Source organism: Acanthochromis polyacanthus, chromosome 13, assembly GCF_021347895.1.
Source record: "Acanthochromis polyacanthus isolate Apoly-LR-REF ecotype Palm Island chromosome 13, KAUST_Apoly_ChrSc, whole genome shotgun sequence".
Taxonomy (NCBI): domain Eukaryota; kingdom Metazoa; phylum Chordata; class Actinopteri; family Pomacentridae; genus Acanthochromis; species Acanthochromis polyacanthus.
The window spans coordinates 26,436,071-26,460,049 of record NC_067125.1 but is presented as its reverse complement, the minus strand read 5'-3'; the positions used below and the strand labels follow the sequence as shown (position 1 = coordinate 26,460,049).

Here is a 23,979-nt window from a genome sequence, read left to right as displayed (position 1 = left end):
AATGAAACGGGCAAAGACAGATGTCAAACAAGTGCATTTATTGGGATTCATTGATTTTTCCTTCACTTTAATATTTACATGTAATACAAGGATGTGACCTGGGAAAGAACAGAATATTTCTTATACTAATAAATCCCGTTTTCTGCAACCTTTAACCTTTTATAAATTGTCTACTTTAGTGTCCAGTCATGGCACAAAGTCCGATCATTAAACTTTCCGTATAAATCACTTAATCGTCAGCTGTAACAACAAAAGGTCTTTTTTTATTCTTCGACGTAGATGTCCGGTGGAGACAGACGATGGTTGAGGATTGTCAGAGGTGTTTGAGGACAGTCGGTGCAGCGGAATCACATCACATGAACGGTGATCGCTGACAAGGGTAGACAACACTGAGATACCAGAGGTGTGTCTACAAATACCACTTATAGTGACTGTAATCTATTACCAGCTCAGTCTTGATACAACACTGGGATCGCAGGAGACAAAGTGTTTCATTTGAGTCACTTGTAGTTCACCTTAGGACTCTAAAAAACTATACATCTAAATAGAAAATGTTCACCTTACAGTCGCTTTTTTCTTAACATCTATTCAGAGTTCTTCCCATGTTGGCTCTTTATTAATGGCACAGTTAAGCTCAAACCAATATGGCTAAAGGTTTTTTCATTTTTCAAAGCTGTTCTTGCAAAAAACTTTTTTGGATTGAACGAAGGAAATGACCAAAGCTTGGAGCAGGTTTGTGATCGACAAACTCGCCATGCAGGTTTCTGTTAAATGGAGATGCTGCTGACTCATGCATCACATGGCCAAGCAATCAGACTATTTTTTGTCTTGCTGTTTTTATTTTTAAACATAGAAGTAGACATCTTTTTTTATTGTTTCTGAAGCTCTCCAGCTTTATGAAACAGCAGAATGTGTGTTTGGGTTGCTTCTATTAATGGAATCGCTCATAAAAGGCTCATCCTCAGAGCTTCTTCCATATTTTTTTGGCACTTTTCCTCACAGGTCTGCACCTTCCTGTCATCATTTCCTCACACTGTATATATAGACGCTTTATTTCTATATCTGTTTCTCGCAACGATCCAGCGTTTCTTTTAAGATTCTCCTTTTTATTCTCTTATATAATGGCACTCTGTGTATTTTTTCTAGCTTTTTTTGTGTGTATTTGAATGTAAAGATTCGACTTGGCATAAAGAAAGCAGCGACAGTCCTTTTCTGCAGGTAAACAATGAGTGACAGTGAAATCAGGATTATTGAGTGCAGTGGAATTCTGACATTTTCTGATGAAGCTCTGAGGCTCTAAAACCGCCGCCAGCTTTCACCCCTCCGGCGACAGTGGCCCTCCCACGGTGAAGTCCATCAGGATTTCTCTGCAGCCACGTCCTTGCTGTGACCTTCTCATAAATCTGCAGACTCCATCTCCTCTCCCTCCACTTCTTTCTTCTTGTTATTCATCGTTTGGATGGGTGATATCTACAGCGCTGTGGACACATCTGTTGTTTTTTTGTCTTTAATGCTAAACGTGACGAGGACCACAGCACACAATTTAAAAAGAAAGTCCTCAGATGACGAAATAAAGCACAATTACAGACAGAATCTTCTAAATGACATGAGATTTTACACTCATTTGAGCTGAATTATGTCCAAATCCAATTAGAAGTGATGGTGATTTAGACTTTTCCAGCTCGGTGTGGATGAAACATGACTCCTGGCAAGTTGACGGACAAAAGACTCTGGTTATTTTTTTACATTTACAGGTGATATGTTGGCATGTGTTGCTATTTGTGAAATGTGCGAGAGGTCTGTCTTTACATTTTTTTTGTGCGAGACGGGAGCTTTTACGGCGGCTTCGCGGACAGGTAGGAGATCAATGCGGCGATGGCACAGATGTAGGTGATGATTCCGAACACGATGGAGAGCACTGAGAGCCACAGAGCCTGGCGGGATGCTGCGTTGGCCCCTTGAAAATCCCCCTGAGCCGACGCCTTGTTGGTCTGAGAAACGGGAGGCGAGAGGACAGTGAGATAAGGATTAGTGAGGAAGGGGAGAGAGGGGAAAAAAACGGGAGAGAAGGGCATTTGTCATCATTTGTCAATGTCCTCGCCGGCCTACGCTTTCCTCTCCCGCTCATTCCAATCACATGCTAAGCCCATATTACGCTTTGTCTCTGAAACACACCCAGCGTTTGTGGCTTGTTCATCACTTTCTCCTCCTCTTTTCTCTCCTGCCTACAGTCCTTGCCTTTGACTCTGACCCCTGTTTAAGGCAGCACTCAACAATATTGGAAATCTATCACCTTGAGGTTTCTTGTTATGACTCTAATTAAACCTTAACGAAGCCCATTGATCTGATCAAAAGGCCCTTGCAGCTTGCTGCCAGTTAGCTTTGTAAAAGTGTTAATGGGATTTTTAAATTTATTTCTTTATTTTTTGTGCCGCTGCGCTGCTGGAAGGATGCCGACATAAAACAAGGGCCTCTGGAAACTACAGATAGAGGCGTTGGTGGCCTTTTTCTGCTGTTAATGGTAACAGTAATAGTGACTGATGAGAGGCTACACTAAACATCTCAGCTCTGAAATGATGATTTCAGCATTATTTAGCACTATATCTAATAAATGCATAAATATATTGCAATTTAGTACAGTATATCTATGGATTTATTAGTATATTCTGTAATTTGGTACACTATATACTACTGAATGATAATATATCTATGAATTTATTACAATATATCTATGAATTACAGTATATTTATAGGTAGACTGTACTTTTTGGAGTATATACTGTAATTTATTAGGATATACTGTACCAAATTACAATATATGCTAATAAATTCCGAGATATACTGTAATTAATTACAGTATATACTAATAAATTACAGTATATCTATGAATTTACTAGTATATACTATAGTTAATTAGTATAAACTGCAATTTATTAGTTTACACTGTACCAAATTACAATGTATACTAATAAATATTTATATGCTGACAAATTCATAGATATACTGTAATTTATTAGGATATATTTTAATTTGGTGCATTATATACTTATAAATTACAGTATATACTAATATTTTACAGTATATGTATGAATTTATTAGCATATATTGTAATTTGGTATAGTGTATGCTGATATAATACAGTATATCTATTGGCATATACTGTAATTTATAAGTAAATAGTGTACCAAATGACTTTATATCTGAATTTAATAATGTATACTGTAATTTATTAGTATATACAGAAATTTAATAGTTTGCAATGTACCAAATTACAATGTATACTAATAAATTCATATATATACTGTAATAAATTATAGTATTTACAAAAAAATACAATATATCAAAGAATTTATTTGTATATATTGTAATTTTGTACATTGTGAACTAATAAATTGCTGTATATACTAATAAATTACAGTATATCTATTGGTATATACTATAATGTATTAGTATATACTGTAATTTATAAGTATATAATGCACAAAATCACAGTATATCTATGAATTATTAGTATATACTATAATGTATTGGTAGACACAGCAATTTATTAGTTTACACTGTACCAAATTGCAATATATACTAATAAGTTTACAGATACACTGTAATAAATTATAGTATATATTGATAAATTGCAATACATTTGTTAGTATATACTATAATTTATTATTATATATTGTAATTGTGCTGTCTTTAAGGTTAAATAATTAAGTTGAAAATTGATTTGTTGGGTTTTAAAAAACAGCGTTAGAGTGAGCACTCTTTGTTTTGGTTTGGTGTCAGAAATGACGGCAGTGTGAGCGCTCTCACCGCTTCACCGCTCTGACCTATCTTTGAAGTTGTCACGTGTCTCTTGCTAACTTCGTCTCTCGTGGAGTGGCGAAAGCTGCAACAGACACAGCTAACCTTTGTTGCTAATGTTTTACCACGCTTCTGCCCTGGAAATTATTTGTCTGTGAGTAAAACGTGTACATAAGCATCAACTGCCATGTTAGAAGTTTGTTGTTATAATTTGTCACGTAGATAAACTGTGTCAGTTGTATGTCAGCGAACGCTTTGCAATCGCTTTTGTGTGTAATACGTACTGTGTTCATGAATATAAAAGTGCCTGTATACTGATTTATTTTATTTTCTCTGTGTCGTTTCAGTTTTATAAAAACTGTTGGTCAAAGTCCAAGTTCAAGTAAAGCACAGAAAAGCAAGCCCTGTGTGATTATTTGAAGACTAAATGCTAGCTAGCTGTCTCGCTGCGCACTAGAGCACGCGCTGTAAGGGTAGCATAGTAATGAATAAGTATATAATGTATCAAAGTACAGTACACACTAATAAATTGCAATATATCTTGGAATTTATTAGAATATACTATAATTTATTAGTCAACAGTGCAATTTTTTGTATATACTGCACAAAATTATGAGATATTTTAATAAATTCATAGATATACTGTAATAAATTACAGTATATCTATAAATTCATTAATATATATTGTAATTTATTACAGTGTATCTATGAATTTCTGTATATAATAATTTACAGTCTATTAGTATATACTATAATTTGTATATAATGTAATTTATAAATATATAATGTACTAAATAACAGTATATACTAGTAAATTACATTATATCTATAAATGTATTTGTATGTACTATAATTTATCAGTATATACATAATTTATTACAGTATATCGATTAATTTATTAGTATATATTGTTATTACGTACATATTGTGTGCAGCTAGAGGACAGAGAGACGGTTATGCTGGTAGATGCTGACACAGTGTTTAACAGTAGCAACATGTCTGTGGGTGTATTGATTCTGAATTGATTGATTTTTCAGCGTGGCGACTCCTCGCTATAGGAGCATACAGGACACATACAGCACATGAATAATGTATTTTGTTATGTCAGGTTCACTGTACTTCCATTTCTGTGGTGTATTTGGGTTTTTATAACAATGAAATGTACAGAATTTATTTCAACAGTCCCATCTTGTCCCTAGAAAGTCAGCAAATATTAAATAGCATACATTAGCTAGGATTGGAAATATGATTATTAAAGGACTTATGATAGTATAGATATAGTAGAAAGAGCTTCTAGTAATAATTGGCTCTTTATTATTGTTGTAATTGTTGGTGATGAACAATATCTGCCATGTTAGCTGGTTGTTTTCATCAGCATGCAGGTGTAAACACAAAATTAGTTACTGGATAAGGAAAAATTGACACAAACTTTGTGTTTTTATTTGCTTAGATTGTTTCTTCTGAAATACTGATTTGGGTCTACAGCCTGTCAGCCTCTACAGAGGGAGATTATTCCTTGTTGGAGCTGTTTTTTATAAAGACATGCTTATTTTATCAAAACAATAGCGCGAAGATGATATATAATAGAGTTTTTGCATTTTCATTAATATCAAGCAGTCTGAAATATGGTGCAAAAGAGTGAGATTTGGCATTTTAAAAAGCCACGTGGCATAATTTTTTAAAAATAAATAATCCTGCAAATGTACATGTAATCCTCCCTGTTTCAACCCTGCTCCATGATGTCTTCACTTGCACAGCACTCAGGACCTGTTGTTAGTCTGCACACACACCGCAGAGGGTAAGAAATCACCCTCAGCTGTGCACTACGGTGCCAGCTTGTATCTCGTCAGCTCAGGACTGTGCATGCGTGTGTGTGTGTGTGTGTGTTTGTGTACCTTCTGTGAAAGGTAGAAGGCAGCGATGCCCAGGGGCCAGAAGCAGCAGAGCATGGAGAAAAAGGCCAGACCCAAGTAGTCCTGAGGGATCATCAGAGGAAAGTTGCTCTCGCTGTCTGTATCGCTGAAGTCATCGATGGATGAGTCCTGGGATTCGAGCAGAGTACACTTCGGTTAAGTTCAGGTTTGATGTTCTGATAACTCATGTTTAAAAAGAAATACCTCTAATGGTGCACATTTGGTTTAGTCTGCACACATTTACAGATATTTGGCTTCACAACACATCAACGTAGACTCATTTAATTTTTCAGCAACACTTACCAAATTTTATCACATTTTTCCATAAAAAAAATCCTCCATTACTCTGGATAATCTCCAAAACATACTAAGAACAGTTTTTACAGGGGTTATTTCTACATTTTAAGATTTGTAGTTTATCCGTTAAACCGCAGACAGAAGCATATATGTACACTACTGTTCAAAGGTTTGGGGTCATCCAGGCAATTCCATGTTTTCCATGAAAACACACTTTTATTCATGTGTTAACATAACTGCACAAGAGTTTTCTAATCATCAGTGAGCCTTTCAACACCATTAGCTAACACAATGTAGCATTAGAACACAGGAGTGATGGTTGCTGGAAATGTTCCTCTGTATCCCTATGGAGGTATTCCATTAAACATTTCCAGCTAGAACAGTCATTTACCACATTAACACTGTCTAGACTGCATTTATCATTCATTTAATGCTATCTTCATCAAAAAAATGATTTTCTTTCAAAAAATAAGGACATTTCTCAGTGACCCCAAACTTTTGAACAGTAGTGTCCATATACCAGAATATATTGTGATTTATTTCAGTGTAATGTTTAAATGCCTTGAGACCAACACACCAAGTTTGCTTCAGCTTTCTGGCAGCCCATTACTCTTGATTTTAGAGGTGCAACTTACAGCTGTGGATTTCTGTTTTTTTTGTTTTGTTTTGGTTTACTGAATTGCGGCTTAAACCTCTAAACTCCAGGTGCATGTTTTGTTTTTTTTTTAAAGCCAAAATTACACCATTTATCAGAGCCAGAAACTGCTAAAACAGAAGGAATTATCAGATTTTCAATTTTCCAGTGGTCTTTGAACTACTGTTAACTTTGACCAAATCTTAGCTTAAAACTTCGCATCAAACTTTATTCTACTTGTCTCATTTTAAAAAAAAATGAGCAAAAAGAAATCAGTTGCACTACACAGATTCTGTAAACAACTAAAAATTCCTGGCTCCTTCATGCAACTTTGAAGCCATTAGTGATTCAGCTACGACCAACAGTCACGTGACAAAAATTCAGGGACTGATTGGTTGAACTGGGCTGAACTGCAGGCTGTGTATAGACAAAGCAGATAGGAGACAAACTACAAGCATAAGTTGTGAAATATCTTTTTTTTTTTCAGTATTAGTAACGCTTCTAAGCACTTGGAAAATGTTGTAGCTGTTGATTCCAGGTTTTCAAATTTTTTGTGTAATCAATAATCAAAGAAATCTAAGTTTAATTTTCTTCCTTTATTATGATTTATGGCATTATAAATGTGTCAAACTGCAACACAAACAGATTTTTAATTTTTTTTTCTCTGCTTCTAGTTCTGGTTGTTCTGTTTCTATAGAGGTGCCAGGCTTTTTGTTGAATTGAAAAACGAGCCCACTGTGAGTAAAAATGTAACAGGAGCAAATTAAAAAAAACCTCGGGGAAGTAAAACCAAACCTATGCTCAAAAGCTTGATACCATTTTAAGGATAAGCGAGAACCCTTTAGACTCGATGCTCAGTCATTTCCTCTGAGTATGTGATGTGTTATTAATTTTAAAAGTTGCATTAAACACACAAAGACAATCTGCTCCAACGCTAAGTCTCTGTTTATGGGAGCATGAAAAATATGCTTTTTTGCTACGTTATGTTCACGTCCTCGGCAACAACTGGAGAAACTTTGCTGGTGCCTGAAAGATAATGTGACTGAATGGGGTTAGTCGGGATGTTCAGTGGCTTCACTGACCGCAGGCACTTCATGACTCATGCATCTTTCTGAAACAGCTGCATATTCAATCTGACTTCCTCTCTCACCACGACCCTGTCATATTACTCCGCTCGCTTTTATTTGTGCATGAAATAGTTATACATTCCCCGGAGATGCTTCCGTTACATTTTGCTCCAAACACCAGCAGCCTCATGAAAAGCTTCAGTCTCTCTCTGCGTTAAAGAAAATCTGAAGCATTTTAAAGAATATTTCAAAAGGTTAACTCATAGTTTCTGATGACTGTAAGAAGAAGCTCTTATAATGTTGCTTTTTTTATCGACATAAAGCTGTTTTATGATCAATTTAGCCAGTAAGAATGGGACACTCCTGAGGTCATTTCTCCTCCTCTGACGTAACATTAATCTATTGAATTCATCATGAAGCAGCCAATGAGTTTTTTGGGGTGTTTCTAAGCACATGTAAAGTGAAACAAGGGATGAGATGTCGTGTTGTGGCTCTTGGAGGTCACTGCAAGGTTTTTATTCCCACCGGTCCCAGCCTCTGCATCGCTGCACTACTGCCAGCATTCAAAATGAGCTGAGAGGAAAAAAGAAGTTTTCTCATTCTTCTTTTTGTCCTTGGGAGGCAAACTCTTAAGCCAAACTTTGCGGCCGCAGCAACAGCAGCCAGCAGCTGTTTATTTTAATGCTGCCTGTTTGTCCACTCGCTCGAGTTCTTAATCAAAGTCATAAAACAGCCTTCAGCCTTTCAGTTCACAGCGGCTAAGTGGAGCTTCTCATTTCACCTTGCTGCGAGACTTTTCTCAACTATTTAAGCAACCGGAAGTTACTTATTTGTGATTTTTGCAGCTTGTATATGAACTCTTTCGTAGAAGTCTTACTGATTATTTACATTTTACTTTGGCTTTGCTCAGTGATCTATTAAATAAAACTGCAGTCCTCCATCGTTACTGTAGAGCAGCTTTATGAAATCTGGCCTTCATTCAATTGTTGCCTCCACTAAATCACGTCTATTTTAAGTTCCTCTTCGGTTCCCAGAATCTGTCTCTTGCCTTTAATGTAAAACTCATCCGAGCAACAAAAAGGATGAGGTAAAAATGAGGTAAATCAGGACAATCTGATCTGATCATTTATAAAGAGACATGAAATGATAATCAATAAGGTCGGTGATTCCTGAGCTCAGCTTGTGACGTGGGTTCATCTGATTGTTTTTATTTTCGTTAAATTGAAATGCCGGCAGGTATCTTAACCTTTTTAACCCCAGATGTATGTTTTACTTGAAATTACACAATTCACCAACTATAAACTTTAAAATAAACTGAAGAAAGGTCAGATTTCCAACTTTCTAACAGTCTTTGAACTAATCATCTGTGTTGTCCTGCTGGGCTCTTCTGCACAACTTTGTAGCTATTATTGGCTATGTTTATATGCAGTCAAAAACCCTTTCTTAACCGGAATATTAGCAATAACCTGGTTGTGTACGGCCATGTAAACACCCACAAAAACCCGAATATGCTCATATTCCGTTTATTAAAAACCCAAATAAGACCCCTGGGTTCCCCCTTTTCTAACCCGAATATCTCGTCATATAAACGCGCATCGGAATATTCCCATAGAAAGAAACATTAATTTGCGTTCTGCGCATGTTTCATCTGAAAGAAATCTTGGTCTTTTGAGTACGGCAACTACTTGTATGCCGCGTCTGGCGCACGACCCACCGGAAATACACAAGGAGAGGTAAACAGACATGGCGAAACCCACTCACAGCGCCACACAGCATCAGCACAGCAACACACAACAGGAGTAACTCTGTCTGTTTAGGCATGTAAACGGGTTATTCCAAATGTTTCAGAAACCGGAATATTGACCTTAACCCGAATATTAATGGCATATAAACGTAGTCATTGACTCAGCTGTGACCAACTGTCATGTAACAAAAATTATTTGATTTTTGTGGCTGAACTGGGTTGAACTGCAGACAGTGTAGATCATGGGACAATATACTTTGTCTGTTTTATATCTTAGAGTTTTAGTTGTTTGGCCAAAACAAATATTTTTTTGTTATTTTTGACACTTAAAAGACTGAAAAACTGAATAATTGAGAAGTTCTCTGTTTTATATCTTTGAGTTTGGGCTGTTAGTTGGACAAAACAAACATTTTTCACTATTTGTGATGCTTAAAAATTGAATAATTAAGAAGATAATCCAAAGTTTCAGCCCTATTTATGTGTTATTTGTCCTTCCATTTGAACATTTGCGAGGGGATGAGTTGCTGGAAACTGCTTTTCTAACAGCTACTCGTTTGTTCTGAAGGAATTCTGGATTAAAAATACAGAAGAAAACATTTTCTCAGTATCATGTCAGTGTGAGGTCTTACGTCAGAGTCAGGGAGCAGGTCGTCCTCGTCGTCCATGCTGTAGGAAACGCTGTGGAAGTCCTGCGCCTCGGCCAGCAGCTTCCTCTCCAGCGTCGATCCGGGCCGAATGTCCACAAAGGTGGTCTCCAGGTAGTCTTTGCTGAGCAGGGAGTCCGCGGGGCCCCAGATGGGGGCCGCTGGGTAATAGGACTCCAGAGTGCGAGGTAGGGAGCAGGGGTCCAGGAGCTGCTGCTGCTGGAGCTCAGGAGGATGTCCACAGTAGCTCCTCCATGCTAACGGAGGATACGCTCTGTCCTCCTCACACTTCACCAGGATGCCCTTGAACAGCCCACCGGGGGCCTGTCCAGTCCCGGGTCCCAGCCCCGGCCCTGGCCCCGGCCCCGAAGCCCGGTTGTTGTTGGGGCTTTCCCCCAGCAGAGGGTGCTCCAGCTCATCTAGATTCTCCATCCCTCTCTTTGAGCAGCAACCACTCAAGAGGCCACCACATCAACAACCAAATGTAATCTACAAATCGGTGGGCAGAGCGTCTCGCTGAAGAGTGTCCGACGGGTTTAGGCAAAGGCAGCTGCTTTGCCGGCTTTAGTGTTTCTGTGATAATCCATCTCTAATCCTATTCTTTAATTTTACTCTTATTACAGGGCTTGGTCCAGAGGCCAGCAGCACGCTCCAGATTTATGATAGCGTGGAAAACCCAGTGGTATTCTGTTTACTACGACATGTGGGGCTGCAGATGCTTTGGATAATTCAAGATTCCCTTTTCCTCGTGTGTCAGAAGCAATTTTTTCAGGGCTTGACGGTTCAGGCTTTGTCCCATCTCTTCCATTTCACATGATTGAGTGTGTCAGTGTTCACCAATTTGCTGCTTTTGCTCTCATACAATATGGAAATGTCAGTTCTGATGATGAGGGATGTTGATCACCTCAGACAGGCTAATGAAAACACTGGGCAACAGGATTTCAGCAGGGCGGGAAAAAAAGTCTGTGGCAATAAAATACTAAGTCTTAATCTAAGCACAGTGACTCGGTATTAATGTGAAAGCTTCAGACGTCAATCTCTCCTTTCAGCTGCCCGGGGTGGAAACGTGCAAAGACTTGACGAATGATTGTAACAAGCTGTCGTGACATGCAGCCCGAAAGACTCTAAAAAACAGCCTCCAAAAAGGGCCTTTGGATGACTGGGCTGACACGCGGCCGGGCGTTTTCAAAACTTGACTATACACAACCTTCCGGCAGCCGTCAAACTAGTGGCGCAATGAACGGATTGGGGCCATATTTGAGGGCAGTTAATCTGTAAAAGCAATGAGGCTCCAGAAATAGAATCCTACGGTGCAGGTCAGCGGGCCTGCCAACATGCCTGCTCCTCTGTTGTTGCTGCAGGAAGCGATAATGAAAAAATCAAAGTCCTCCGGTGATGATTTATGGGAGCGGGTTTGCTGCGTGGTGTGGCAGCGCTCCACCGGGACATGTAATTTTAATGCGGCTCCGTCCACCTTAAGAGGGTTTCATTCAGGACAAGACGAGCAGCCGGGCGACTCTGTCCGATGAGGACGAGGAGGTCTGTTAAAGAGAAGAACAAGGTCACACAGGATACTCAGACTCTCTGCACACAGCGTCCTGTTTCTTCTCGGTCTGGACTCACATTACTTTGGCCAACTCTGATCTCACATCACATCACACGAGATGCAACCAACCGGTGTGGACCTTTGTCACAGTGTCACTGTCCTTTGGAACAACATGTTCTGTCCTCCTGAGGTCCTGACAGGACGACGGTGGCCACTCAGATTAATATCACAAAATCAGTGGACAGAAATAGTTTTTAGAGAAAGCTCAGAACGTACAGAGAGGAAAGTGCATTGTTTTTGTTTATTCTATTTCTGCCACCCACGTGAAAAATCTCTCTCTCTGTTTGTGTGAGTCTGTGGGCCTCGATCGATTTAGTTAATAAGCTCACAGTAGAGTAGCAGATTAGTGTGATTTGAAAGGCTGCCTATGGAGATTACCCTCCCTAAGTGCACCTGGTAGAAAATACAAAAAGGTCACGCTGGACGCTGCGTCTCTTGCGGGGATTGTTAGATTTGTTTAGCGAATGAGCTTCATGCTAAAATTAACCCAAACATTAAAATAACTTTAATCACAAATAAGTTCTCAGCATGAAGAAGTGAAGGAAAGTGATGAATTTAAATAAAAAGTACAGAAACGTCCATGTTTGCTGCACTTTTACTACAAAGTAAATCTTAACAATACAATGCAACACTTTAAACTGCAATACTCAAGCTCAGCATCACAGTTTTTCCTAAACAGATTCAGACTTAATTTTCTGTCCCTACAGTTCTGCAAAACAACCTGAGAATTAATGACACACAAAGTTTAGGAATCCACTCTGCAGCCAGGGAATCAATGCATGCATTTCTTTGATGTTCTAGTTGCTTATAAGTTGAAAGAGCTTGAGGTTTACAGATTAATATTAGTGAGTGTTGATAGTTTTCAACAGGCAGGTTACTTTTGAAATTGTACATTTTCCTCTCCACATTGGTCACACAAAGCTAACTTCTCAGATTTTTCCACTGCATGTTTTAGGAAACCTTCTGTCACCTCAAAGAGTCTCATTTTAATTCAAACGTAGCTGATTTCACCGCACGCCCGCCTTCATTTAGCTGGATTTATGCGTTTTTGTTAGAGCTACACAATCATATTGATTCCACTGGAGTGGCACGGGCTAATAGTATTCACCTGGTGTTTATGAGTCAAATTTATGTCCATTCATTGGTTTATTTTGCAGCGACTCTGCTCACTGATCAGCAGAGAGAAAAGCTGTAAATGTTATCCTGAAAGAACAACTTCGATCTGTTCAGCGGCTACAAAAAGCTGCCCAAAAATAGACAGAATAAAACTGTATATCATGAATAAGAACAACTGAGTGATCATTTCAGCTGTATTAAAACCGGTACTCACAGAGCAGACAGAAGGAGACTCAGTAAAATATCAATGCTGTCTGTCTCAGTGCTTGGCTTTAATGTACTTTTTTGCGTTTACTAAATGAAACAGGATGAAGGAGAAGAGTTTTAGTGCAGATGGAGATCTTTAGAGTGGATCCACATCATTCTAACAAGTAAATTACACCCAGCTTTGTATAATTTAGTGTATGTGTTTGGTGTTGTGTTGACATATTTAACGTACCTTGGGCAGGACAGAATAATGAATTGATTTTGAGTCCCATCAATTTCCGCCGTCCGCTACATATTTCGGTCACGTGATCTGATATCAGTACATAACGTACACATGCATAACACACGCCTGTGCTCAGCGCAAGGTCATTTTTTATCTAAGATTGAATGATACAACTGAGCAGCCTTGGCCGAGTACTGCGCTCTCTGAGTGATTTTCTTGTTTATTTATGTTCTACATATGTTTGACTGAAAGAGAACGTTTCAGCATTTATAATTTAGTGCTGATTGGTGATTATATGTGACGTGTAACCGATCAAACAGAGCTGTGGGTGGGACATTACAAGACATCTCAGAGCAAAAATAGCAGAGATTAAAATGGATTTATTCTACCAGGAATCTGTTAAAAAACACAACAATCATGCTAAATGCTGAATATCAGATCTGATAACTGACCAGGCTGAATTGGTAGATCCCTAAGCATGACATTAAAAAATGATGAATCAAATCACAATTGCAATTAGATACTTTCTCCTTAATTTTTCAGCCCTAACTTTGGGTACAACCTACTAATTAATTCATGCTGGAAGAGCCCGCATAACTTAGAAAATGGATACGTAGCTGACAACTAAACTCTGTCAAACACGAACTGTACGTATGAGTGTCTATCAGCACTTTACTCACTGTTACTTCAATAGAATCTGGAAATATCTTCATTTCTCTGCATTTTCTTCTTAAATGCACACACTATGTACATATGTTTTCATACACCTGAACTTGTACGTGCATTTTGCACCACTTTAAGCATTTACATATTCGTAAATGCTCAGTAATGTGCCATATCAGGAGGTTCAACATCAGATGTACTGTATTTATAGTGTTTTTAATACACCTAATAAGCTATCCATACAACTGTAAGCTAGAACACTGTTTTCAGTGGCTACACTTGTACATATTTTTTACTATATTTTATGTTTTCCGCATTTGTTAGTTTCGTTTTCATTTAAATAATAACAAAAATAATCTCTACTTGTGTGAATGCATTGACTAGTCTATTTAATTGTGTTCTATTCTGACCATCCAGTAGGATGCACATGACACTTTATGTCACCTAAATGGTTAAAATTAGACTCAAACACACAACTAGCTTCATGTATTCCACACTGAGAATGCAAGAAGACATTTTTAAAAAAGTCTTTGTATTGTGTTTTCAGAGTCTTTTCATTCTCTGGAAGATAATGAATTGTCATTTCAACGCACTGCATAATATCTCATCAGTAAGTATTCATTGTGCATGGCAGAGCGCTTCACAGGCTCGAGATCGATTCAATGAGTCGCTGCACGCTTCGCCGCACCACAGAATTTAAAAAAATAAAATAAAAATGGGTGTTTTGGGGCTGGTGTGGCTCTGAGGGCTCCATTTTCTGCTGCCTTATGGAGGGCTAGTACCTCTTCTACCCAACAAGCTGAGTGATTGTTGAACACGGTGACGTCAGCGCTGCCTCGCTCTCACAAACACACATCTGGACATATGGTTCACGCTGCACACACTCCTATTTGTAGCACTTTGCCAGCCTCTTCTCTCTTGTGCCCCCTCTCAATCGCTGCAGCTTCATTCCAGGAGAGATGCACTCAGCTTTATTACACCCCCTCCCTCCTCCACCTCTGCCCATCCACCATAAAAAGACTTCTGTCAGCTGTATTATAAGCCTGCCTCCTTTTTATTTTTTTCTGATTCTGCAATGCTCATAAAACATCCAGTCAGGTACAGGGAAGGTTGCAAGGACGCCGCTGCAAATCACCGCCGACACTTTTACAAGAGATCCTCTCTTCTGTCTGCTTTTTAAGTCGGCCGTTTTGTCATACACAACCGCACATCCACTCCATTACTTCTATCCCTTCTGCTTTGATCTGACTCCTTTTCCCCTCTCATAATCCAACCAACACTTTCTGCAAACCCACTGTACAAAACTTGTCCCTTTTGGTACCGATCTCCACAAGAAAAAGACGTGGAAATGTGCAGCCGGAGTGAAACTGTTGCCGCTGACTCTTGCACTGATTTTCAGCAACTCTGCAGTCTTTTTTGACACTGTGACTCTCAGCACACATGCAGACACAGAAGTAATGGCTGTAATATTTCAGCTGATACAGATCAAGGAGATGCAGATACACTCACAGAGGAGAAACTGCCCAGTGGCTGAAGGAAATTGGAGCTGTAAGCGCCTTCAGGCTCTAATAAAAAAAAAAAAAAAAAAGACATCTTGAAGAACAGCGATGTCAGGCTGATAAGACCAGAGCAGGCTTTGAGATATGCCAAACAAAAAAATCAGCAAAAAAACAACAACCAAGTGGTGGTTAAATGGCCCTATAGATTTCATTTCCAAACCCCTTTTCTCTCTCTCTCTCTCTCTTCCTTGATGTGTGTGGAGTGACTGACAAGAGCAGAGGAAACTGAAGAGAAAAGATAAGCACAAAAAAAAAAACAGGCAGGAACGTGGAGAGCGTTGCACAGCTCGCGAAGCTCAAAGTAACACCATGTTCCTATGGAAACACATTCACCGTGGAGTGAAGTGCTCACTGCAGGATAAATGAAGCAGAGGCTAATTTGCCATTTCAGTACTGTTCCTTTGCTTGGCTTGATAATAACTGGATGGGATAATTCCAGCATTGCTGCGCTTTCCAGTAAGGATGTTTCTGTCATTTCAGACTGCAAAGGATAGATAATTTCCACAGAATTACGCTATAATAACAAATGAGTGCAGTCATGCCAAAGCGCTGGGTTTACTTGAACCCAACTGTGCAGAATGTGTGTATGACAGTGTGAGCTCATTAATCAGTCCACAGCGCGCCCTGCTTTAACCCCGGACACAAACACACAAGCACACAGACACACACACACAGTCATATCATCTCCCTCACAAACAGACATCCTTTGCAGCTTTGCATCATTTTGTCCCCGCCGACAACAAACCAACCAACCCTCGGAAACGTCCATGCACAGCCTCCCACATGTTCACGGGCATCTTACACACAACTGAATCTTTCCCTTTCGGACACACACACACACAATTTGTACAGCTGGTGCTTGTGTGCAGTGAGGCCCAAGGAACAAGAAGTTACCCATCTGCAATATGTTGCACATTGCGTCTCTGCAGAGAGTGTGGTGTGATGTAGACGGTGTTCTGTTATGAGGATCTGTGGTCATCGTGGGACACCGAGGCTGGACATGTCTCTCAGTGTTCTCTCGTTTGTGTAGTCATGTGTGTGTGTTCTTGTCTCCTGTGGTTTTTGCAGCTATTGCTTTCCTCTGTTCTCCAGGGTTTACATGCATGAATGTGAGCTATTTGTTTTTAGGTGTTATGGGGTCGACCGATTGTTGGATCTGGTATGTGTCGTTTTCACAATTATGGGTACTGTTTTTCTGTTTTTAACAAGTTTCTGTTATTAAATTAACTCAAAAATGTGATAGTTGGGTTCTGTTGCACCCGGCTCGGCCTGTAATTCACTCTGTTACCTCAACAGCATCATTATTTGATTGGTTATATGTCATGAGTAACAGTGTGTCAACATTTTTTTTCAAATTTTGACGTTCTCTTTTGGTTAAACATTTAGAAAGCATAAATAAGCAGGAACATTTTAATGATATTTTGTGGTGGCATTGTAGTTATTGAAAGCCTTCATTTACGTTCAGCCTTATTTTGAACACAAATTCACCTTTCTGTCTTGTCTCCATTCCAGCTGCTTCTAAGTTTAGACACATCCTTTGCTAGACAGCAACAACATGTAACCGTTTTCTTTCATCTTTATGTGAACTTTCGGACTTTCTGCCAGCGCCTTCACCATGTCAAGAAACCTCTTCTTAGAGAAACATTTCCTCTGCCGCTGAAATGGTTACAAAATAAAAGCCCGTAGCATTAAAAATACACCTTCAAAATAAAAGCCTGGAGGAAACGGTCATTTTAACACTAGCAAAACAAAGGCTTTCCAAAATTGATGAACTGATCAACAGACCTTTATAAGAGTAATTTACGCGTAATTTGGTATAAATACATAACATGCACATGCATAACACATGTATGTGCTCAGCACAAGGTCATTTTTATTAAAGATTTCATCCATTGGAAATTATATGTCAGCTGAGCAGCCTTGGTGGAGTACTGCACTCTTTTGCTTTTCTTATGTTGTGTCAAGTGCTGCATAACAAAATGTGAATTGAAAACAGTTTCTGCATTTATTGTGCAAGTATTTATCAGTAATACAGTGAAACCGAGAGGAAATGTGAATATTCACTTTGCAAGTTGATTTTGGTGTGCGCCCCTAAATTTTCTGCTTGCGCTCCTAAAATTTTAAGTTAGGGGCCACTGTGGTCCTAGGAAAAAAGTTAGTCTGGAGCCCTGCCTCCAATTGTTATTTTAAGTAGTATTTTAAGGGTACCATCACTGCATCCTGAGCTAAGTACCACCAGAAGTACAAACAAGATTAAGTGTTTTTCCCTCCCAATAGAACAATAATACAGTTGAGTCAGACCATTCTACACAGCACTATAGCAGTACTAGAGAACAGTCTCCTATACAAAACAACAATTTTGCAAAAAGTAAATTGAAATGACTTTGTTTTTTGGCGGTTGTCACCACTGATCAATGACAGTTTCAGCAGTGATGCCTGTAAGCAGAGGTGTTAAAGTCTGCAAAATATCAACAGAGTGGTTCCAAATATGTGTTCTCATCTGCCTGATTTCTAAAAACTACATCAGTATCAACTCTAAGAGACTCCTAAGATGTTCTTTGTTAAATACTTTTTACTATTTGAGATAAGGTTGCTTGTTTGTGCCCACTATACACCAATACATTACATACAGGCATGTCCTGCACATTTTAAATTGACAGCAATCTCTTAACTGAAACTCTTTTTAAAATAAATTTCTCTATTTTTTGTGCTGGTCATGGTATCATTCTAAAATCTGATGATTTGACTTTGCAATAAAGTACCAAATTTAAGGATTCAAGGATATTTATTGTCATTGCATTTCTGCAATGAAATGTTGTTGGCATATATATATATATACAAAAAAACAACTGTGATGATTAGATAGAAAATATATCTCCAGTTTCAAACTTATGCCTATAACTCTTATTGAAAATACCAAAAAAGAAACCTAAAATTAGCTGAAATTATCAATACTACTACTGAAGATTCCTTTTTGTTGTCACTTTGAACACCCTGTCAAAAATATGTAAAATAAATAAAAAACTCAGTCATGTCACCCCATTCTTACTTCTCTCAGCCTAAAGAGCACTTTGGATGTACATCTCCTTCAAAGTGGTCTTTTGTGGAAATTTTATGAAAGATTTTTATTACAAAAATGATAATAAACTCATAAATCTCCTAAGGTAAAATGGTGGCCAACACTAGCCAGTTATAGTTTGAATCAATCAGTCCCATTGTAGTTGGATATATTTGCAAAAACAGTGTAAATTTGCTTGACAGGCTCGATGCAAAGGCTGCACAGATGCCATGTAGGCTGTCAGTGTTTCAGTCTAATGACCTGTACGTGCCTCGGTGTGTGTGTTCATCTGTGTGTGTAATGGTGTGTTTACTAGCTTTAATCTCAATGCGGTGACAAAAACCCTTCTGCACATGTTGCAGGAATCCACCTTCAATGTGTGGACAAAACACGCTGAAATCTTGGGCTGACTTTGGTTCGGTTAAACTCGCCGGACGTGCAGCAGTTAAGATTAAGGTCAAGCGAAGCCTTCAGGGAACAAATATGAGTCAACGCAACGTCCTCACAAGCGACCAAACAAGTGTGTGTTGCAGTAATGAGCCGGACGAGGTAATTAGCTTCTTGCAGATCTTTACATGAGCGCTGCTGTACTACATGGGCTCATCATCACAGACTGTGTGCGCCCCACAGCCCACCGCCAGCAGAGAAAAGCCCTGCTCTTAATTAGGACCGCTGGCATGCAAAACACCCTGCGTGTCCTTTGAAAGCTTTTGGACTGCCTTTTGTCAGGCTGTCCCCTACACACATTTCACATTTAACACTTGAAGCCATCTGCCAAGCCAGATTCAGGGCTCAGGAACACTTTCTACCTGAGTAAAATGTTTTTAAAAAATGTGCAAAAGGACATGTCTTTGTCAGATTTTTTTTTTGTGCTGTGGCGGTGTATCACTGCACACCAGGCTTGTTGTACAGCAGTAAATAGCAATGCAAATGTAAACAATGGAGCAGAGCTGTGTGTGTTTGTACAGGAGGGGGTTTGCTCTGCTGCTGCTGCTGCTGCTGCTGCTGGCTTCCACTCCAATCTATTGTATATTTTCATAAGAAAAAAAAAGCTGCTAGAAAACAAATTGTCAGGAGAATGAAAAATGAAGTGCATCCACTCCTGTGGTGTAATAATGCAGGAAGAAAACATACAGATATCAGAAGGAAATAGTTATTAAGTCGCAATTCACTAGCACAAACACAAATGAAAAATGTAGCTGTTGTCGCAAATGCATTAAAAGTCACACTTGAATAGTTGTTATTAAAGATATGACGCTTTTATTTTGGTAAACGCAAAGCTTTCATGTCAAATTTAAATAGATTTTTTCGTCTATATATTATACATAAGATTTCTAAATGTTGTTTTGCAAAGATGGGGATGGATGCAATGGAACAATAACAAAGAAAAGCACCAACATTTTTCTGTTTTATGCAGTGATAAATTCTCAAATAAACCAAGCAAATACCAGCACCAAAGCTTTTGTTTCGTTCTATCTTGCAAGAAAACGAGCCAAAAGTAGCCCAGAAACAGTTTTTCTTAATATTTTCCTCACCTTCTCTCCTCTGCTCCGTCCTGTCCTGTCCTGTCCTCGGGATTGATTCCTCCCACAACAAAACAATGTGAATCCAGAGTCCCAGTTTTTAACCATCCGCTCGGATCCTCTGCGCTGTTTTGGCTGCTTCACGCGTGGGAGTGCACAGAAGGTGTGCACATATGTGTGGATTTTGGGGTAAATATTAGTGTGTGCTGCAAGTGTCTGTGTGGGATGTGGAGTTGCTGAGTGGAAGCCAAACTTCAGCTGCTCTGATGTGGATTCATGCAGATGCGCCTCCTCACACCTGAGCATCCAGGCAGCAGGAACGCCTCGTCAGAGACTCTCCATCCCCCCTGAGCTCCATCTTCTCCCGCATCCTCGGTCCTTCCTTCCTCCTCCTACTCTCTCTCTCTCTCTCTCTCTCTCTCTCTCTCTCTCTCTCTCTCTCTCTCTCTCTCTCTGGAGAAGGTCTCTCTTTAATCCTTGCTGCGGTTTCACAGTGTCAACTTTCTTCTGCCTCCCTCAGCTTTTCTCTGACTTTCCAATTAGAAGCTCTCCCCCTCTCCTCTCTCTCTCCTCCTCACCCCTCTCTCTCTGTCTTCTCCTTTTTGTCTCCCCTCTGCTCTGCTGCTGCTGCTGCCTTATTATGGCGGAACAACCTGGGTCCTAAAGCCCGTCGTCGCACCGCCTGGCCAGGCTGGATTTCAATTACTACTCTGAGGTCCTCTTAAGGATAGAAATAACGAGCAAAGTGAGGACATTTTGCCTTTTCTTACTTCTTTAAGAGGATTAGCGGGTCAGGGCTCGATTTTGGGTTGGAATTAGGATTGGGGTTAAGACGGGGGATCTGGCAGGGAGGTTTAAGGTTAGCCCCAGCTGCACGAATGCATGTTTTGTTTGGGATGCCAGTTGATCTGAGGATTCTGGACAAGCTGCAAATACAATATCCTGAGGCAAGGTGCAAGCATGAGATGGAAAATCTCATGGAGGCTGCTGCATGTAGCAAAGTGGACAGAGGCGGCAATCAAAACAGAACCAGGGGGTGGGGGGTTGGCGATTATGCTGGAGCAATTTCTTCTCTCTCTCCCCCCCTCCTCTCTCTCTCTCCCTGAATGTATGTGGAGGCAGTGAGATGCCCCCCAGCAAAGATGACTCCACTTTGACTCAGCCCTTTCATGTCCGCCTCACCCTGTGACCCACTTTAGGCCGACTAACGTTACGATCCGCACTCGGGCTCAAGATGCCAGAAACAATCGTCTCTGCTCAGGGCTCCTGCTCATTTCGCCTCTTCCAGAGGAGGATAAAGCTCAGGCATCTCTGGACACCAGCAATCAATGAAATCCACAGGGCTTACGCTGAGTATTTAATGAGGTGCACTGCTCTTAGCCAGAATCCCCCTCCCCCAGAAACGGTTTAACCTTTTGGCTGTTTTTTTTCTGTTTTTGTTCTTGTTGTTTTGGTTCTTTCCAGCCGGTCAGCACATCCGCAAAAAGCTGCCTATCTGATGCTCCATTTGTCTTTGGCTGTCAGAGTGACAGTCCATCATGAAGCACAGATCAATATGCTCTCCTTAGTCTGAGCACATCCTCCCCACCATCACTCTATTTTCCTGCTCCCACTTTCCCTCCTCCGTCACCTTTCTCCATCTTCAGCTCTCTGTTTTATATATTAGCCGGGATATGCAGAGTAAAGGACAGAGGGGAGGGATGGGTGGATAGATCTGGTGGGAGGAGTGAAATGAGGGCACTAACGATATTGGGTGAAACCGATGTGATGATATCGATCTTACAGTATAATCAGCAGTATTGTCTACCTCTGATATGATGGAGGTTTGACCGCAGCCTGTAAAATGTGCAGTGAAATGTCAATGTCATGGCTTCAGCGTTGCTTCAAGGTATAATTTGAAATGCAGTTTTCTGTGTGTTGACAAACTGGATTGGAAACTGTCGGCGCAAATGATCAGATATCAGAGACATTTAAGCCTGAAAACATCTCTATTAGCATTTCCTGCACTCACATGCTGTTTATTTGTGGATGTAGAAAATATGTTGTCTGGTGAGAGTAAAGAAAGGACTACAAAGGGGTTCGTATTTACAAATTCTGAACATTTCACCTAAGATTTGAACCAAATGAAGACATACAAGAACAACCAGTTTCACATTTTGCAAATGGGCAACACAACAAGCATTTTAAACAACGTGAAATGCGTGCAAACACACAAAAATAGTCGGAAGCAGGTGAGCACGTGAGCCAGGTTGTTTGAAGCCAAGATGCACAGTTTTCTTGCAACAGTAAATTTAAAAATGGATGAAGTTTAGATCATTTTTTCCCTCTGTTTCCCCTTCACAAATGTTTCTGTAATTCTTGTTTTCATCATGCATTCGCCTTTCTACTATTGGTTGTCTGTCCGCCCTATTAAAGGGCTTCAAACATACTCATAAAACTGGACTTACATCCTGTATCAACAGCTTTTCTGGCTTTTATTGAGACTTTTTTTTACAGAATTGTGTCTCTTGTTGTTCCCATTAAGATCCATTTTAACAGCCCAACCACCACCATTCAACCACATTTAACCAAATAACTGTGGCTAACAAATCAAAGATTTAATATAATTGTAAATGCATCTGTTTTTTGCATTTTCTGCAGCACAGAATGGTCACTTGATTAGTTTATTTCTGCAACGTGCTTTAAAACAACCAAAGTTGTGAACCTGTTAACAGTCTCACAGCAACAAATACAAGTGTGAAAAGAGATCAGTTTGTAAAAGAATAAAATTATGTGAAAAAAACCCAAACAAAGCTGAACAGGATAATAAGCTACAAGATCAAAGTTTAAGATAAAATACTAAAAAGAAGGAGCATTAAGATGTATGAAAAGCCAACAAACACATGCACATCCTGGGATTTTTCTTAAGAATATCAGTGAAGGAGGAACTTTTTAGTGGAAGAGGAAGGTTATTCCAATGTTTTAAAGCTCAATCGCTCACCAGCCTCAATCATATTATCATGTCAAAGGGGGAAAAAACACTCTGGCTCGTTTGTATTTCTTTAAACCGATTATAATCTTCTAAGCCAAGGATGCAGCAACAGTGTCCCTTTAAAACAGTGATGGGGGAATTGTTTTGGTAGATTATTTGCATGCAGGAAAGTTAGCACTGTCACTGAACAGCTAATTCTCCTGAAAACCTACCACGGCTGCCTTAGTGGTTGATGTAAACTTTCAGCAAAACTTGAAACTTCAGAGTGGTAGCTTGCTTTCTGTGGATTGTTGTTGTTGTTTTCTGTAAATTGAATTTTGAACAAGGAGATAGCAAATTGCGTAAAATTGTCTTAATTGTCTTAAAATCTAACTGCAGCCTACATTGCATATAATAAATCACCTATTTGCATGTTTTTACGAGTTAAACTGGGTGTTATTACAAAACTGACCCAAAATCTTCATCCAAAAGAAAGAAAGAAAGAAAAGACTGAGATTTCTCATAGGTGGAAGTAATGAACAGAAGACTTTTGACACAAGTGTCTTACATGTATTATATGTCAGAGTTTCTGCAGAAATCAGCCAGACAAATGTAATGCTTTTTAATGCCATTTTAATGGTATACTGTAACAATTTTAATGCCACGACCGCAATCTCAACAAATTACACGGGTTTGGGTTTTTTTTGTAAAAGATGATTTTTATATGAAAACTGTCCTTACATTTCACTATTTCTGAATCCAGAAACTACCCATGACCACCCATGGGCTGTAGTTTTTCTCTAAAAATCCACATTTTCTAGCCGTTTTTGCTGGAATTTGCATTTCCCCATTTCTCAGCTCTCCTCCACCTGGTCCAGCCTGCCCGCCACTTTAAAAACATGCAGTTTTTGGCAATTGTACCCGACCGGCTGGAACAATTATCGCAATGCTTCGTCATGTTTCCGCAGATGCACATA

The 23,979-nt window shown here is 39.5% G+C and overlaps 1 protein-coding gene across 1 annotated transcript; it reads right to left on the bottom strand.

Annotated features, from left to right (window-relative positions):
- Nucleotides 1-23: 23 nt before the first annotated feature.
- tmem91 (transmembrane protein 91) lies at nucleotides 24-20,675 on the bottom strand. Its single transcript, XM_022204190.2, has 4 exons — nucleotides 20,065-20,675; nucleotides 10,083-11,638; nucleotides 5,694-5,840; nucleotides 24-1,991 (listed from the first exon to the last, which is right to left on the bottom strand). Exons 2-4 carry the CDS (start codon nucleotides 10,527-10,529, stop codon nucleotides 1,836-1,838), a joined length of 750 nt encoding a protein of 249 aa, XP_022059882.1. The 5' UTR covers nucleotides 10,530-11,638; nucleotides 20,065-20,675; the 3' UTR covers nucleotides 24-1,835.
- Between the last annotated feature and the right edge of the window lie 3,304 nt (nucleotides 20,676-23,979).

What these genes read in the sequence shown, in the direction of transcription:
- tmem91 (XM_022204190.2), bottom strand. Translation starts at nt 10,529, where the DNA reads ATGGAGAATCTAGATGAGCTGGAGCACCCTCTGCTGGGGGAAAGCCCC. An exon ending in ACCTGCTCCCTGACTCTGAC is followed by an intron (nt 5,841 to 10,082) that starts GTAAGACCTCAC and finishes CTCGAATCCCAG; the next exon opens with GACTCATCCATCGATGACTT. An exon ending in CCTTCTACCTTTCACAGAAG is followed by an intron (nt 1,992 to 5,693) that starts GTACACAAACAC and finishes CCCGTTTCTCAG; the next exon opens with ACCAACAAGGCGTCGGCTCA.